Raw genomic sequence first — 18,721 nt, 5'->3', positions numbered from 1 at the left:
GATTTGCTTCTAAACTGGGCGTTTCCCGGGACAGATGTCATCAGAGAGGACTTAGACAGAAAAGAACAACTCAACTTCAGCAGCTCATATGTACTGAAAAAGGATTAAGATTTTTTTAATAGAAGTAATTTACAAATCTGTTTAACTTTCTACAGCCAGTTGATATATATAAAAAAAGTTTTTTCCTGGAATACCCCTTTAAGTTGTTGCTACTCACCTGGACGGTTACCTGTAGGAATGTCCTCCTTATACTGTTCATCACCGCTCACATCTGTCTCTTCTTCTTCCTTCATGTCTGTAGCATTATTATTGTCCATATCTTTTCCTGTAGGAATGTCCTCCTTAAACTGCTCATCACCACTCACATATGTCTCTTCTTCATCCTTTATGTCTGTAGAATAGATCAGATCTTTCCCTGTAGGAATGTCCTCCTTATACTGTTCGTTTCCGCTCTCATATGTCTCTTGTTCTTCCTTCATGTCTGTAGCATTAATAAAGATCAGATCTTTCTCTGTAGGAATGTCCTCCTTATACTGCTCATCACCGCTCACATCTGTCTCTGGAGCATTAATATTATTCGGATCTTCTCCCTGATTCATATGATGTAAAATAAATATAGTAAAGTCATCAGACAGTAGGAGAAGTCACGTGGGATGTTATAGATGAGCAGGAGATGAGGAGTCATGGAGGGTGAGGGGACTGACCACAAGAGCTTCACAGCCCTTCTACAGATCATAGGGATTATCTCCATCTACCTGATCATCCAGTGGAAGAAGAGGAAGGGGACACCTCTCTGGTGCTGTTCTCTTACTGGATCTGACTGTAGGGAACACATACAGAGACTGAATTCATTCTTTACATACAAATAATGAGAGGACGTGTGTATATAGTCATGTCTATTACCTGGTGATGTGAGGGGCTGCTGATCCTCCATCATGACCTGATCCTTATACTGATCCTTGTGTCCTTCTACATACTCCCACTCCTCCATGGAGAAATAGACCGCCACGTCCTGACACCTTATAGGAACCTGACACACAATGATACAGTCATCACCCGACCCCTCCAGTGGTGTTACTGTATAATGTCCCAGCATTCCCAGCAGTGTCACCTCTCCAGTCATCACCAGACCCCTCCATTACTGTATAATGTCCCAGCAGTGTCACCTCTCCAGTCATCACCAGACCCCTCCATTACTGTATAATGTCCCAGCATTCCCAGCAGTGTCACCTCTCCAGTCATCACCAGACCCCTCCATTACTGTATAATGTCCCAGCAGTGTCACCTCTCCAGTCATCACCAGACCCCTCCATTACTGTATAATGTCCCAGCAGTGTCACCTCTCCAGTCATCACCAGACCCCTCCATTACTGTATAATGTCCCAGCAGTGTCACCTCTCCAGTCATCACCAGACCCCTCCATTACTGTATAATGTCCCAGCAGTGTCACCTCTCCAGTCATCACCAGACCCCTCCATTACTGTATAATGTCCCAGCAGTGTCACCTCTCCAGTCATCACCAGACCCCTCCATTACTGTATAATGTCCCAGCAGTCTCACCTCTCCAGTCATCACCAGACCCCTCCATTACTGTATAATGTCCCAGCAGTGTCACCTCTCCAGTCATCACCAGACCCCTCCATTACTGTATAATGTCCCAGCAGTGTCACCTCTCCAGTCATCACCAGACCCCTCCGTTACTGTATAATGTCCCAGCAGTGTCACCTCTCCAGTCATCACCAGACTCCTCCATTACTGTATAATGTCCCAGCATTCCCAGCAGTGTCACCTCTCCAGTCATCACCAGACCCTCCATTACTGTATAATGTCCCAGCATTCCCAGCAGTGTCACCTCTCCAGTCATCACCAGACCCCTCCATTACTGTATAATGTCCCAGCAGTGTTACCTCTCCAGTCATCACCAGACCCCTCCATTACTGTATAATGTCCCAGCAGTGTCACCTCTCCAGTCATCACCAGACCCCTCCATTACTGTATAATGTCCCAGCAGTGTCACCTCTCCAGTCATCACCAGACCCCTCCATTACTGTATAATTTCCCAGCAGTGTCACCTCTCCAGTCATCACCAGACCCCTCCATTACTGTATAATATCCCAGCAGGGTCACCTCTCCAGTCAGCAGCTCCATCATCTTGTTGATGAGTTCTCGGATCTTCTGTTCATCCATTTCCTCATGTATCAGGGAGTGAGGTGGGGGCCCCGGGATTGGACTCAGGGTTATTCCCCATCCTTCACACACAGGGGCCCAACAGCGCCCACAAGATGACTTCTTCACTACTGTGTAATCCTGTGTATGGAGAGACACATTAATATCACTACATACATTCCCAGAATCCCTCACCTCTCCAGTCATATCCATCTGTTATTACATAGATAAGAATGAGGTCATGTGACATCACTCCCAGAATCCCTCACCTCTCCAGTCATATCCTTCTGTTATTATATAGATAAGAATGAGGTCATGTGACATCACTCCCAGAATCCCTCACCTCTCCAGTCATATCCATCTGTTATTACATAGATAAGAATGAGGTCATGTGACATCACTCCCAGAATCCCTCACCTCTCCAGTCATATCCATCTGTTATTATATAGATAAGAATGAGGTCATGTGACATCACTCCCAGAATCCCTCACCTCTCCAGTCATATCCATCTGTTATTACATAGATAAGAATGAGGTCATGTGACATCACTCCCAGAATCCCTCACCTCTACAGTCATATCCATCTGTTATTACATAGATAAGAATGAGGTCATGTGACATCACTCCCAGAATCCCTCACCTCTCCAGTCATATCCATCTGTTATTACATAAATAAGAATGAGGTCATGTGACATCACTCCCAGAATCCCTCACCTCTCCAGTAAGCCGGAAGAGTATATGTAGGGTGAGGTTTATGATCCTGTCGGCCATCTTGTTCCTGTCTCTCTCCATGGTTGATGGGTCATCCAGGAGAATTCTCTTATATAGAAGATATCAGCAGAGGATCCTGGATTGGAGAAACCTGAAGGGAAGAAGAGGAGACGATGATAAACCGCACCAGATTCTATGGAGAAATAAAATCCATTTCCTGGAGATAATCTGGGGAAACATCTGAGGAGACATTATAGTCACAATGATTTCGGATGAGTTCTCCTCTATGATGACGTCCTCGGAAATTTACCAGAAAATCTTTCAGAATCTTTGGCGGCAAAGAATCAAATACAGAACAACAAACACCGAGAACACGAAAAGAAAGACAAGAAGGTAAACGTAAAGAAAAGAGAAGGAAAAGGGAGGATAGAGGGTGAAGGGAAACAAGGGGGGGAGGAGCATAAGGCGGGAATGGACGACCAATCACATGACCCAGCAATATAGCAGAGAACACGCTGGAGGACACAACAGGACGGCGACTCCACAGTGTCCTGGAATCACATCCACGGGGGCCACGTCTGGTAGAATCTATCATGAGACTCATGGATGGCGACTAATCTATCACCTTGGACACCAGAGCCGGAGGAGATGGGAAGATTTATAGGATGTGGGAGATGAAGGGTTAATGTATCATTTTACTATATTTTATCTATAGATCAATGTCTGTCCCCTCCCCCAGAGAGAGGAGAAGATGTCTGGGGGCGGAGTCACCTTTATAGGGGTTCATTGTGTCACGTCACAGCCACACCCCCTTGTGATGTCACAGCCACACCCCCTCCTTTCATCTCTATGGGAGGGGGCGTGTCGGCAGAGCCTGGATCCACAGAGGAGTCGGCCCAGTTCTCCATAAACCTCCTTCTACAAGATGGCGGCGGCCGGGGAGACATGTGGACACCGCGGGGAGAGAACCAGAAGGAGAAGAAGAACCTGACATATTAGAGGTAAAGACATAACAGGAATAGGGCCACAAGGACAGGAGGGCGGGGCTTCTAGCTGGGGGCCAACTGGGCGGAGATATAGGAAATGAGTAAAGATGGCGGAATAACACAAACAGCAGCAGAAACAAGACAATATATTAACCCTTCTCTCACCAGGAGCAAAGATAAAATATTATTAAAGTAAAAAACACAAAAATACATAAAAATAATCCCCAAAGGAGAAATCACAGGATGAGGGGATCGGCCTCTATATAGGGGAGGGGGTGCGATTAACCCTTGTAAGGTTTTATTGTCAGTACAATGCATGGGTCATACCAGTGTGCGGGGGGGAGGAATATACCATCTGTGCTGCTGGAGGGGCATAAGAGAATCCTGACAGGGAGAGAACACACATACCTGTATCTGTAGAGGAGCCGTGTACTTACAGGACCTGCGATGATGTCACCGTCATGTGATCAGTCACATGGAGGAGGAGGAGTCACATGATCACAGGCTGCTGCTCTAGGCTCATCTGCTCGGTGTATGCAGGACTCTACTGTCACATGATCATTATCACAGGTCCTTCAACTACAATCTCCTCTCCAACACTGCTCAACCCCGCCCACTACTGTCACATGATCCACCCCACAGGTCCTTCTGCCACAGTAACATCTATACTGCTAAACTCCCCCCCCCCCCCCGAAATGGGTACTGGTCACATGATTGTGACATCATCACAGGTCCTACACCTCCAGCATGTAGCAGATACAGAGCAGGTCCTGGTGGGGCAGTCACTGCTGTTGTGTTGTGTGTGGAGATCTCTCAGAGCAGCAGCCCCTGATCATGTGACTCCTCCTCCTCCCTGTGACTGATCACATGACGGTGACATCATCGCAGGTCCTGTAAGCACACGGCTCCTCTACAGATACAGGTATGTGTGTGCGGTCACCATCAGATCAAGATTATTGGGGATGTTTAATATTTACCCTTAAAGGACTAGTACAGTGTAAAATAACATAAGTTATAGATTGCAGATGCCTGACAGCTGGGATCCCCCGCTATCTCCTGTATGGGGGCCCAGCAGTTTGCAGGAAGCAGGCGATCTGACCCCCACAGGAAGCAGCTGCCAAAGCTCCCTCTTCATGTATTTCTAAGGGATACATGGAGGGGGCGTTTTGGCCACCACTCTGTGCAGGGGTTGGCACGCCCTCTTTCTGCAGACTGTCGGGGCCCCTTACAAGAGATTGCAGGGGGTCCCAGCAGTCAGACCCCCGCGATCTATAACTTGTCCCCTATCCGTTGGTTATTTTTTTACTACAGAACTCCTTTAAGAACATGCGGTACATTTACGCCCTGCGCCCCATATGGGATTTAGAGCTTAGGAGCTATAAGCAGCCAGGACTCCCCGCTAATGATTAACCCATTAAAGGTGTACTCTGCTGCCCGAGTGTTCCGAACGATGGGAGCGAGGGTTGTGCTTGCATAGCCACACCCCTTGTTCCGTTACGCCCTCTCAATGCAGGTCTATGGAAGGGGCGTGTTTGTATAGTGAAGGGCTGCAGGTCACCTCCCTGCTCAACCTGTCATCTGGTTAATGTCTTCCCGGGGTACTAGCCATTTCTTCCATACAGCAATCTAAGATGGCCACCACTGTGGTCCCGGTGGCTGCTTCTACCTCCTTCCTTACGGCCGCACAGCCTGCACACGAGGCACAGCGATAACATATGGTCTCTCCTCAGGATTCTCCCATCTCTGCTCGGGGCCCCTCTTTTCCATCCCCTTTGTTACCACAAACAACGTGTTCCAGATGAAAAGGATCCATAATGTGGGCACTCCCGACATAAAGAAGTCTTTACACCCCCTAAGGGGGAGGCACAATGGTTTGTTTGCAGTGGGATACATACAATGAAGGAATATCAGGTCTAGATGTCCTCGGTCCACTATGAGAGAAGGTGAGATGAGGTAAAGCCGCTCACAATAAGCGTATACGTATGCATACAGACACTTTGTCCACCATTTCCCTCTTCTCACCACTCGTGGCTTCTGGTATTTCCTGGATAACATGGGCAGTGGATTCCTGTCTCCATATTCTACCCATCCCCCATGACTCCACCACAGACTATGATGGACCCTGACTAGGTTTACAGCCTCCATTATTGTGACTATAATGTCTCCTCAGATGTTTCCCCAGATTATCTCCAGGAAATGGATTTTATTTCTCCATAGAATCTGGTGCGGTTTATCATCGTCTCCTCTTCTTCCCTTCAGGTTTCTCCAATCCAGGATCCTCTGCTGATGTCTTCTATATAAGAGAATTCTCCTGGATGACCCATCAACCATGGAGAGAGACAGGAACAAGATGGCCGACAGGATCATAAACCTCACCCTACAGATACTCTTCCGTCTTACTGGAGAGGTGAGGGATTCTGGGAGTGATTTCACATGACCTCATTCTTATCTATGTAATAACAGATGGATATGACTGGAGAGGTGAGGGATTCTGGGAGTGATGTCACATGACCTCATTCTTATCTATGTAATAACAGATGGATATGACTGGAGAGGTGAGGGATTCTGGGAGTGATGTCACATGACCTCATTCTTATCTATGTAATAACAGATGGCTATGACTGGAGAGGTGAGGGATTCTGGGAGTGATGTCACATGACCTCATTCTTATCTATCTAATAACAGATGGATATGACTGGAGAGGTGAGGGATTCTGGGAGTGATGTCACATGACCTCATTCTTATCTATGTAATAACAGATGGATATGACTGGAGAGGTGAGGGATTCTGGGAGTGATGTCACATGACCTCATTCTTATCTATGTAATTACAGATGGATATGACTGGAGAGGTGAGGGATTCTGGGAATGTATGTAGTGATATTAATGTGTCTCTCCATACACAGGATTACACAGTAGTGAAGAAGTCCTCTAGTGGGCGCAGTCACTCCCTGATACATGAGGAAATGGATGAACAGAAGATCCGAGAACTCATCAACAAGATGATGGAGCTGCTGACTGGAGAGGTGACCCTGCTGGGACATTATACAGTAATGGAGGGGTCTGGTGATGACTGGAGAGGTGACCCTGCTGGGACATTATACAGTAATGGAGGGGTCTGGTGATGACTGGAGAGGTGACACTGCTGGGACATTATATAGTAATGGAGGGGTCTGGTGATGACTGGAGAGGTGACACTGCTGGGACATTATACAGTAATGGAGGGGTCTGGTGATGACTGGAGAGGTGACACTGATGGGAATGCTGGGACATTATACAGTAATGGAGGGGTCTGGTGATGACTGGAGAGGTGACACTGCTGGGACATTATACAGTAATGGAGGGGTCTGGTGATGACTGGAGAGGTGACACTGCTGGGAATGCTGGGACATTATACAGTAATGGAGGGGTCTGGTGATGACTGGAGAGGTGACACTGCTGGGACATTATACAGTAATGGAGGAGTCTGGTGATAACTGAGAGGTGACCCTGCTGGGATATTATACAGTAATGGAGGGGTCTGGTGATAACTGGAGAGGTGACCCTTCTGGGACATTATACAGTAATGGAGGGGTCTGGTGATAACTGGAGAGGTGACCCTTCTGGGACATTATACAGTAATGGAGGGGTCTGGTGATAACTGGAGAGGTGACCCTTCTGGGACATTATACAGTAATGGAGGGGTCTGGTGATGACTGGAGAGGTGACACTGCTGGGACATTATACAGTAATGGAGGGGGTCTGGTGATGACTGGAGAGGTGACACTGCTGGGACATTATACAGTAATGGAGGGGTCTGGTGATGACTGGAGAGGTGACACTGCTGGGACATTATACAGTAATGGAGGGGTCTGGTGACGACTGGAGAGGTGACACTGCTGGGAATGCTGGGACATTATACAGTATTGGAGGGGTCTGGTGATGACTGGAGAGGTGACACTGCTGGGACATTATACAGTAATGGAGGGGTCTGGTGATGACTGGAGAGGTGACACTGCTGGGAATGCTGGGACATTATACAGTAATGGAGGGGTCTGGTGATGACTGAAGAGGTGACACTGCTGGGAATGCTGGGACATTATACAGTAATGGAGGGGTCTGGTGATGACTGGAGAGGTGACACTGCTGGGAATGCTGGGACATTAAACAGTAATGGAGGGTCTGGTGATGACTGGAGAGGTGACACTGCTGGGACTTTATACAGTAATGGAGGGGTCTGGTGATGACTGGAGAGGTGACACTGCTGGGAATGCTGGGACATTATACAGTAATGGAGGGGTCTGGTGATGACTGGAGAGGTGACACTGCTGGGACATTATACAGTAATGGAGGGGTCTGGTGATGACTGGAGAGGTGACACTGCTGGGAATGCTGGGACATTATACAGTAATGGAGGGGTCTGGTGATGACTGGAGAGGTGACACTGCTGGGACATTATACAGTAATGGAGGAGTCTGGTGATAACTGAGAGGTGACCCTGCTGGGATATTATACAGTAATGGAGGGGTCTGGTGATAACTGGAGAGGTGACCCTTCTGGGACATTATACAGTAATGGAGGGGTCTGGTGATGACTGGAGAGGTGACACTGCTGGGACATTATACAGTAATGGAGGGGGTCTGGTGATGACTGGAGAGGTGACACTGCTGGGACATTATACAGTAATGGAGGGGGTCTGGTGATGACTGGAGAGGTGACACTGCTGGGACATTATACAGTAATGGAGGGGTCTGGTGATGACTGGAGAGGTGACACTGCTGGGACATTATACAGTAATGGAGGAATCTGGTGACGACTGGAGAGGTGACACTGCTGGGAATGCTGGGACATTATACAGTATTGGAGGGGTCTGGTGATGACTGGAGAGGTGACACTGCTGGGACATTATACAGTAATGGAGGGGTCTGGTGATGACTGGAGAGGTGACACTGCTGGGAATGCTGGGACATTATACAGTAATGGAGGGGTCTGGTGACGACTGGAGAGGTGACACTGCTGGGAATGCTGGGACATTATACAGTATTGGAGGGGTCTGGTGATGACTGGAGAGGTGACACTGCTGGGACATTATACAGTAATGGAGGGGTCTGGTGATGACTGGAGAGGTGACACTGCTGGGAATGCTGGGACATTATACAGTAATGGAGGGGTCTGGTGATGACTGGAGAGGTGACACTGCTGGGAATGCTGGGACATTAAACAGTAATGGAGGGTCTGGTGATGACTGGAGAGGTGACACTGCTGGGACTTTATACAGTAATGGAGGGGTCTGGTGATGACTGTATCATTATGTGTCAGGTTCCTATAAGGTGTCAGGACGTGGCGGTCTATTTTTTCCATGGAGGAGTGGGAGTATGTAGAAGGACACAAGGATCAGTACAAGGATCAGGTCATGATGGAGGATCAGCAGCCCCTCACATCACCAGGTAATAGACATGACTATATACACACGTCCTCTCATTATTTGTATGTAAAGAATGAATTCAGTCTCTGTATGTGTTCCCTACAGTCAGATCCAGTAAGAGAACAGCACCAGAGAGGTGTCCCCGTCCTCTTGATGAGAAGAATATGGAGGACATTACCACAGGGAAATATCTGATCTATATTAATCCTACAGATATAAAAGATGAAGATACAGATGTGAGCGGTGATAAGCAGTATAAGGAGGACATTCCTACAGGGAAAGATCTGACCTATATTAATCCTACAGATATAAAAGATGAAGATACAGATGTGAGCGGTGATAAGCAGTATAAGGAGGACATTCCTACAGGGGAAGATCTCATCTCGATTAATGCTACAGACATAAGGGAAGAAGAAGAGACAGATGTGAGCAGTACTGAGCAGTATAAGGAGGACATTCTTACAGAGAAAGATCTGATCTATATTAATATGACAGATATAAAGGAAGAAGAGGAGACAGATGTGAGCGGTGATGAGCAGTTTAAGGGGGACATTCCTACAGGGAAAGATCTGATCTATATTAATGCTCCAGACATAATAGTAAAAGTAGAAGAAGAGACAGATGTGAGCGGTGATGAGCAGTATAAGGAGGACATTCCTACAGGTAACCGCCCAGGTGAGTAGTAACCACTAAACACAGAGAAGGGTCACAGATTCTATTAAGTCACCGGCTGCAATAATATTTTTCGGAAGTATTAGTGTAACTGGAATCTTTGGGACTTCAGGGCAAACAGGTGACGTCGTTCTCTTCCCTTTTGTACGCTGAGCGGACTCGTTGTAGTAACTCTGCATAGATCCCATGTCTTTAATTGTCCTGGACACTTTCTTCTGCCCCAAAGACCCCGAAAAGCCTTAGTTCAGTTAGCCCAGCTATGGGTCCTACCAGGGGTCAGTCAGCGACAAAGAAGCTGCAAACTTATGTCCGAACCGCTACACAAGATGGCGTTGGTACCTTCCAAAGAATTCTGAGGAGAGGGAATAATTGTCTGATCATGGGGGTCCGGCCGCCGAGACCCCCATGATCTCCTGCCTGGCACCCCCGATCTCTCCAGGCACAGGTGACCTCCGCTCCGTGCAGGGATTATTGTCCACCACCGCACTAAGAGGTGCCCGACATGTCTCTCCATAAATCTCTATGGGAGAGCCGGAGATACACAAACAGGATACCAGGATGGAGATCGTGGGGGTCTCAGTGGTCGGACCCCAGTGATCAAACATATATCCACTATCCACAGGATTCAAGGCCACCGTAGGACACCCAGCAAGTTTCATGCATGACCCTTCTTCTGATGAATGGTATGTGCACTGGCCTTTAAAGGGTTACTCCGCCTCTAATCATCTTATCTAAAGGATAGGGGATAAGATGTCTGATCACAGGGGTCCTGCTGCTGGGAGATCTATGGAAGAGCTGGAGATACATGGCCACACCCCCTCCATTCCTGTCTATGGGAGGGGGTGCGACAACACGAGGGGGAATGGCCATGACGACACGACCACTGCTACAGGAATCTGGCTTTTGTTTAGAATGGGGAGGTGCTGCGGGAGATCATGGGGGTCCCCAGCAGCCGAACCCCCGCAATCAGACATCTTATCCCCCATCCTTTGGATAAGATGTCTAGCAGTGGAGTACCCTTCTAAATCCCTTTATTCTTTCCCTCTGATACAGAAATGTTCCTGTTCGGGTCACCTGTGGGGGTCCAAATGGAGGTATAGGTGCGGCTGGCGAGCCGAGAGCGAAAATCATTAAAAATAAAGGTTCCTCTTATAACTTGGTTCCTGGAAAACTTCACTAACGTTATTAGGACATAAGTCTTTCTATACGTGTAAATAGACAAAAGACAAACATTTTATACTCTGCCTAGACAGGATAGGGGATACATTATAGATCACGGGGGTCCCACCCTTTGGACTCCCCGTGATCTCCTGAATGGGGCCCCAGCAGTCTGCCGGAAGCGCCCGTTCTGACCCCCACAGGATGCCGCGGCAGACATACCCCCTCCATGTATCTCTATGGGATACATGGAGGGGGAGTGTCAGCCGCCGCTCCATGCAGGGTTTGGTCCGCCCCCTTCAAGCAGACTGCCAGGGCCCCGTTCAGGAGATCGCAAGGAGTCCCAAGCGTCGGACCCCCGTGATATATAACGTATCTCCTATCCCATTGGTTCTTTATTTGCCTGAGTGCCCCTTGACAGCCCATTCCCCAAAAATTGTCCCCCCATATTAGAGACATTTTGTAATGATTATAGTATAATTCATATGCTTTACTTTCCTCTATAACACGCCACCTGTTCCTTTCCCTATCCCCCCCAGTCCCCCGATTTACAGGTGACATCTTCTCTAACCGGGGTTGTTTTCTTATCTTCACTATCTGGCCTAGACCGCCATGAAGATTTCTCCCATACATACGTTTTCACAAAACCAGACAAACAAACATTTTGGCTCCTTTCTGCAGTACAATATCCATCTATTTACAGACTCCCCATGTTTATTGTCACTCACAATAATAGGACCCGCTTTGTGTCCCCTTAAAGTTGTAAGACTTCCTCTGTACCCCCAAATATAGCTGTTGGCCCCCAAACTGTCCCCATATATAGTTGAAGGAGTGGAGCAACAAAGCTTATGGTAGTTCCTGCCCACAGCACCCAGTGCCCGCTCTTCCCCTTTGCTGTCCTCCTGCTCCTCGGTGCAGTGACGTCGGCCGACCATTTCTTTCAAGGTGGTCCAGACCAGTAACCAGTGGCTGTGGCTGCCATTACTGAGTTTTTTCAAATACCCCCTGGAGAATTGCTAAGTACCCCTGGGGGAGAACCACTGCCCTATCCTTTACCTGAATTCTCTGGCTGGCATGAGGATAATAAAGGGGGCGGTTTTGATGACTGCTCCATTATAACCTGCGGGGTCAGGTGGATTGGGGGGCACAGTCATTTGGTCCCTCATCGGGCCCCATAGCAGTGATTTTCCCTGAGGCTGTGTCCACATGGTTGTCAAAGACGGGTGTCCCTGATCCTTGTAAGGCAGTGGTGTCAAACCCAGATCTTGCAAAACTTCAGCTCCCGGGCATGCTGGGAGTTAAGTTTTGCAACATTTGGAAGGCCGCAGTTTCAAAGCCACCGCACTAAGGGATACCATGAGAGGGAAGCCTTGATTTACCTTTCGAGGACAGTGTGCATCCTCTAGAGGAGGCAGACAAAACTTTTGGTGTCCAGGCCTGCTGGGAGTATACGTTTTGCCGTATGTGTAGGGCCACAGTTTGACACCACTGTTGTATGGCTGCTCCGCTATCATAGTAACTATCTTTCTTCAGTTTTGCAGTAAATCTTATTTAAAAATGAAGGGTGGATTTACAAAGTGCTATTGCTTAGAAATACAAAAGTGTCCTGGGTTGTTAAGGAGTTAATTTTGATAATAAAATGTGTGTTATTCTCTGCAGATTCTTGTACCAGGAGATCAGAGGAGAATCTTATATCTTCAGATTATAAAGCAGATGATGATATCACACAAGATACATATGAAGAACATTCCATTATCCCAGATACACCCTCAGCCCTTCACAGCCAAGATCTGTCATCTCATCCTTATATACAGGTCCTGTCTTCTCAGTCATCACAGGATGTTCAGCAAAATAAAAGTCACAGAAGGGGTGTTGGACATCAATGAGCTCATACAGGAAGGAAACCATATTCATGCTCAGAATGTGGGAAATGCTTTATTTCTAAATCAAGTCTTGTTAGACATCAGAGATATCACACAGGAGTGAAGTCATTTTCATGTTCAGAATGTGGGAAATGTTTTCCTTTTGAATCAGGTCTTATTGTACATAAAAGAACTCACACAGGGGAGAAGCCATATTCATGTTCAGAATGTAGAAAATGTTTTACTCAGAAATCACATCTTGTTCAACATCAAAGAACTCACACAGGGGAGAAGCCATTTTCATGTTCGGAATGTGAGAAATGTTTTACTGATAAAGCAAATCTTTTTAAACATCAGAGATGTCACACAGTGGATAAACCATTTTCATGTTCAGAATGTGGGAAATATTTTACTGAGAAAGCAAATCTTCTTAAACATCAAAGAACTCACACAGGGGAGAAGCCATTTTCATGCTCAGCATGTGGAAAAAGTTTTACTTACAAATCAACTCTCGTTGAACATGAAAAATCTCACACAGATAAGAAGCCATTTTCATGTTCAGAATGTAGGAAATGTTTTACTAAAATATCAAATCTTAAAAAACACCAAAGAACTCACACAGAGGAGAAGCTATTTTCATGTTCAGAATGTGGGAAATGTTATACTCGGAAACCAAACCTTATAAGTCATCAAAGAACTCACACAGGAGAGAAACCATTTTTATGCTCAGAATGTGGGAAATGTTTTACTTGGAAATCAGCTCTTCTTCAGCATCAAAGAACTCACACAGGAGAGAAGCCAATTCAGAGCAGTAAATGATGCAGACAACACATCTATATATTACCATGTACATAGGATATCTGACATTTATACATATATCATATACTGCATCTCCAAACTTGTTACCAATTGTTAATAAACGTTTTCTTTTAGAACGTAGTCACCGATCCAGCGATGTCATGTCATACAGCTCAGCTACATGTGTATATATATATTTTTTTAAGTATTAACTTTTTTGTTTTGCATACAATAAAGAAATACAACAAGAAAGTGTAACAAGTAGAGATGAGCGAACTTACAGTAAATTCGATTCGTCACAAACTTCTCGGCTCAGCAGTTGATGACTTATCCTGCATAAATTAGTTCAGCTTTCCGGTGCTCCCATGGGCTGGAAAAGGGGGATACAGTCCTAGGAAAGAGTCTCCTAGGACTGTATCCACCTTTTCCAGCCCACCGGAGCACCTGAAAGCTGAACTCATTTATGCAGGATAAGTCATCAACTGCCGAGCCGAGAAGTTTGTGACGAATCGAATTTACTGTAAGTTCGCTCATCTCTAGTAACAAGCAACAGGTGCCTCCGGAGGCCCACAGGTTAACTCCAGCACAGTGACCGGGATATCATAAACGGGAAAGGCAACTAAGCACATAAGGAAAGAGAATCCCCGGTACCTTCCAGAAGAGTCCCACACCACGAGACAAGCATTCATTCACACCCACACATCCCAATGACTCCAAAAGCCCCCCTACAATATTAATATCCTGTTATAGGGAACCTAATGGACCACTCCAGACGGCTGGTCAGCTGAAACATCCAATAAAAGCCATGGAGTCCACACCCTGTCTAATTTCTTCGGGCACCTACATATACAAGGCTTGTTACAATGGGACAAATATATTTACCAGGTTCAGCCAGCGAGACAAAGGAGGAGGTGAAGCATCCTTCCAGGTCATTACTACCACTTTACAGGCACAGAATAGCAAGACTCGGATCAATATACGTCCATGCAAACCAGAGACTCATTTATGACTCCCAGCAAGCACACCACCGGGGTAAGCAGGAAGGGAAAATCTAGATTGTCTGCCAAAAAACCCATTACTTCCCTTCAAAAAGAGGCTATAACTGGACACTCCCAAACCGCATGCAGGAAGGTACCTACCTCCACAGAACAACGAAAACATAAGTCAGACAGGGAAACCCAAATACATTTAAGCTTAGCAGGGGTTTAATATAACCTCAAAACATACCGAGACTGAATCTACAGATCCCTACTACTCACCACCGGGGAGTAACATGAGCCCTCAACTTCCTTCCACTGGCGCTCAGACAGATCAGGAATATCAGCCACCCATTTATGATAAGCATTCGAGAACAGGCTAGGCCCCAGTGTCTGAAGGAGAGCATAGGACTGGGTAAGAGGTTTAGTGAGATCTGCAGTGCCCAGGAGAATCTCCACCTCAGAAAACACAGGGGTAAATGTCAGGGAGCCAAATTATGCTTGAGCCGCCTGCCTCCGCTGAAGATTCCTATAAAAGGCACTGCCAGGGACACCATAACGTTCTTTCATTTCCGCAAAGGACAAGAAATCCTGATCCTCTCGGAGCAAGTGAATCACGAACCTGACTCCATGAGAACCCCAGAAACGGGCCTCCTGTAACCCATGAAGGTGAGGTAAATGTACATTCCCCCACAGGGGTGCCCTAGGAGACACCAAAGGCTGCGGAAATTTACTCAACACCAGGGACCACACTTTAGCTATAGTTTGCAAGGGAAGAGGATAAGAGGAACGAGAATGGTACCTGTATAGTGAGTTAGTGAGAGCTTCATATGAACCCATCAGTGCTCCAGGCAAGGCAGTCATCGAGTTTGACAGATCCTGGTCAATCCACCACGCTGCACAGACCAACTGAGAGGCAAGAAAATAGTTATAGACATTGGGATTGGCACCACCTCTCTGTTTAGGAGCCTGAAGAAGAACCCGACCAAGCCTGGGAGACTTCCCCTGCCAATAGAAGGATCCCAGAGAACCACACAGTCTATTAAAATATTTCTTAGGGGGGGAGGGAGTCACAGGAGCCAGATGGAAGTAATAAAGAAATTTAGGGAAATAAATCATTTAAAAAATATTAATCCTTCCAGCTAGGGAGAGAGGACCAGGCATTCAACCGTTCAACTGTGGAGGTCAAGAACGGGTCTAAATTCAGGGTCATATATTCCTCTATAGTTGCAGAGACCTCTATCCCGAGATACCTGAAGCAGGAGACTGCCTGTACCCCTGCCGGGAGAGAGGAGGGAAGTACAATATCAGGTAAGAGTGCCATGAGAGAGGATTTAACCCAATTTACCTGCAATCCTGAAACAGAGCTAAACCTATCAAGTAGGTTAATTAAAGAAACGAAGGAGCCCTCTGCATCTGCTAAATACACCAATGTGTCATCAGCATCTACAATGGACCCCCTGGGAATGCCACAGATTGTGGGATCTCTACGTATAGCCGCCGCCAAAGGCTCGATCGCCAGCGCAAAAAGGAAGGGAGATAGTGGACACCCCTGCTTTGTCCCAGAAGGAAGGAAGCCGAAACATCTAGGTTAGTGCGAATACGAGCCCTAGGACAATCATACAACAAGCGGACCCAGGCACAAAACAGAGGGCCAAACCCAAACATGATTAAAACTTCACTTTTAATAGTAGCTAGTAAAATAACCAAAAAAACAAACAAACAAAAGATCTAGTGCACAAAATATTAACGGACCGCCACCATTAATAAGAGATATCGCTAGTAGAAGCTCAAATATCTGCTATTGGGCAGTCCTAGAAAAATGAAGGAGTACTGTAGTCGTAGGGCTCTCCTCCAGAGGGAGGCAGAATGGACCTTTAGATTAGATACTGTCAAGCCAAAAGGGCTTAATGACTTCATTTCATATGCCTGTTTTATATAACACCTCCCCTTTCTTGTCTCTAGGCTTACCAATAGCTATTATATCTTACTGAGACAAAGATGACGAGGGCAGCAGACACTCATGGATAAAAACAACAATTTAAATGTGAAAAACAAATTAACTAATACTCAAGTGTCTTGCAATTAGTTACAAATTTAATCTCTAGATGTCACTTGCAAAGAACTAGAGTGCTGAAGTACACATATGGTTAATATATACCTGTTTGAGTAGACGGTCCCGATCGGCATCAATATCGAGATCTGAAACGCAAACCACTGGTGTCTATAGTTTCCCAAGTCAGAACGAGGCGTGAAGCGCTACCTGACGTCACATACCTCCTCCCTTTACAGCGTGATATCTCAGACCCTCGGGATGGGTCAGGGGTGCGTCTATGACGCGTATGACCCAGACTGAGGGAGTCATGTGATGTAGGGGGAGGAGCTAACCAGCTTAAAAAACAGCGCGAACGAGATATTCTTTGTACGGCCGCCACCAGAGTCGCACATACAGAAATGAGCACATGGATCAAACTATAATAAAGAGCCAAGACGTCGGTCCCTGATGATTGATGGCAAAGGAAACGCGTAGGACCCCTGCTCTGGACATGATAAGATATGTAACTATGCTGCTTTATTAATGCATTTGTTATTGGATTAGATGAAGGACAGCTGCAGCACATAGGGCTAAGTGCAATGACTATGGATGGATGTTGGAACCAATAGCTTGTACTGCTGCTTACTGCAAGTTATCTGCAGCTACTGAATTAAGTGCAATATATAACTGCTGCACAACTGAAGGGCTAAGTGCAATGATATCAATTTTGCTTTGGTGCCAACTCTATAATCTGCTGCTATATATCACTGCTGCTATGTTGGAAAGTGCAATATCTACTGTTGCAGAATTGAGTACAATGACGGTATGCTGCTAAGATATGTGCTATCTATTGCTGCTTGTTGACGCTGCTACCAGTATTTCTGCTGCTATGCTGGAAAATGCAATACTAATTGCTGCAGAACGGAGTGTTATGATGATATGCTGCTAAGATACGTGCTATCTATTGCTGCCTATGTATGCTGCTATCAAGGCCTTGTACCACTGGGATATAGTGACTAGCAGAGTCATTACTGCACTATGACAACCACTATTTATGCTGGAAGACGCACCTTATGCATATGAATTATGGTAACATGCACCTTTGTTGAAGGAAGATCAGCAGTAGTGATCTAGTGACTATTGATACATAGTAGCCCTACGACTACAGTACTCCTTCATTTTTCTAGGACTGCCCAATAGCAGATATTTGAGCTTCTACTAGCGATATCTCTTATTAATGGTGGCGGTCCGTTAATATTTTGTGCACTAGATCTTTTGTTTGTTTGTTTTTTTGGTTATTTTACTAGCTACTATTAAAAGTGAAGTTTTAATCATATCTGCAATATAAGGTTCCCTTTCGCTTTATTGGAAGAATTTTTTTGGGAGACCTAAACCTTTAGCTAGAAGCTATATCAAGTATACCCAAACCCAAACATGCCCAAGATTTCCCAGACAAGGAAAAAGTAAAAAAAAAAGGGCTCCAGTTGCGCAATAAGTCCCCTTAAGTGCTATAAATGCACTAGTCAGTCATGTACAGTAAAAAAGCTACATTTATTAGTCCATAACAAGCGCTTTCGGAGTCTGAACAACTCCTTCTTCAGGTTCAAAGACTATGATACACAAAACTCTAAATACAGAATATATACACATACACATTCAGAAAACAGCAGAAATAAAAACAATTCATTAGTGTGCACCTTAATCACGGCATTCACATGTATTGCGGCGTCCGCATGCATCCACAATTCACCAGAAGTGTGCTAGAGAAGGAGGAACTACGGAAGTTACATCACTACTCAATCATAGCAAAAATTTACATGATTCTCAAAATGCCTTAAAAAGTATATGAATCCACACGACAATGGTGTCTCATTGTATTCGCACCACTATATTTGGAATATACAAAAAAACATGACAGTGGTGCGAATACAATGAGACTTCAATTTTTGCTATG

General features: G+C 45.9%; 3 protein-coding genes across 3 annotated transcripts; 2 read left to right on the top strand and 1 right to left on the bottom strand.

Annotated features, from left to right (window-relative positions):
- Positions 1 to 217: 217 nt before the first annotated feature.
- On the bottom strand, positions 218 to 1,108 carry LOC130342042 (oocyte zinc finger protein XlCOF7.1-like; the record flags this gene model as incomplete). The annotated part of the gene is made up of 3 exons (XM_056554239.1): positions 904 to 1,108; positions 756 to 820; positions 218 to 590 (listed from the first exon to the last, which is right to left on the bottom strand). Coding segments are annotated over exons 1-3 (631 nt in total), but the record flags the coding sequence as incomplete, so codon positions are not given.
- Positions 1,109 to 4,610: 3,502 nt separating this feature from the next.
- On the top strand, positions 4,611 to 13,119 carry LOC130342048 (uncharacterized). Its single transcript, XM_056554250.1, has 6 exons — positions 4,611 to 4,784; positions 6,122 to 6,269; positions 6,768 to 6,887; positions 9,160 to 9,287; positions 9,371 to 9,940; positions 12,755 to 13,119. Exons 4-6 carry the CDS (start codon positions 9,200 to 9,202, stop codon positions 12,979 to 12,981), a joined length of 885 nt encoding a protein of 294 aa, XP_056410225.1. The 5' UTR covers positions 4,611 to 4,784; positions 6,122 to 6,269; positions 6,768 to 6,887; positions 9,160 to 9,199; the 3' UTR covers positions 12,982 to 13,119.
- On the top strand, positions 12,985 to 13,986 carry LOC130342050 (gastrula zinc finger protein XlCGF71.1-like; the record flags this gene model as incomplete). The annotated part of the gene is made up of 1 exon (XM_056554252.1): positions 12,985 to 13,986. A coding segment is annotated over one exon (792 nt), but the record flags the coding sequence as incomplete, so codon positions are not given.
- Positions 13,987 to 18,721: the final 4,735 nt, after the last annotated feature.

Source organism: Hyla sarda, unplaced genomic scaffold (genome assembly GCF_029499605.1).
Source record: "Hyla sarda isolate aHylSar1 unplaced genomic scaffold, aHylSar1.hap1 scaffold_635, whole genome shotgun sequence".
NCBI lineage: Eukaryota > Metazoa > Chordata > Amphibia > Anura > Hylidae > Hyla > Hyla sarda.
The sequence above is the reverse complement of the archived record's forward strand: the minus strand, read 5'-3'. Positions and strand labels throughout refer to the sequence as shown.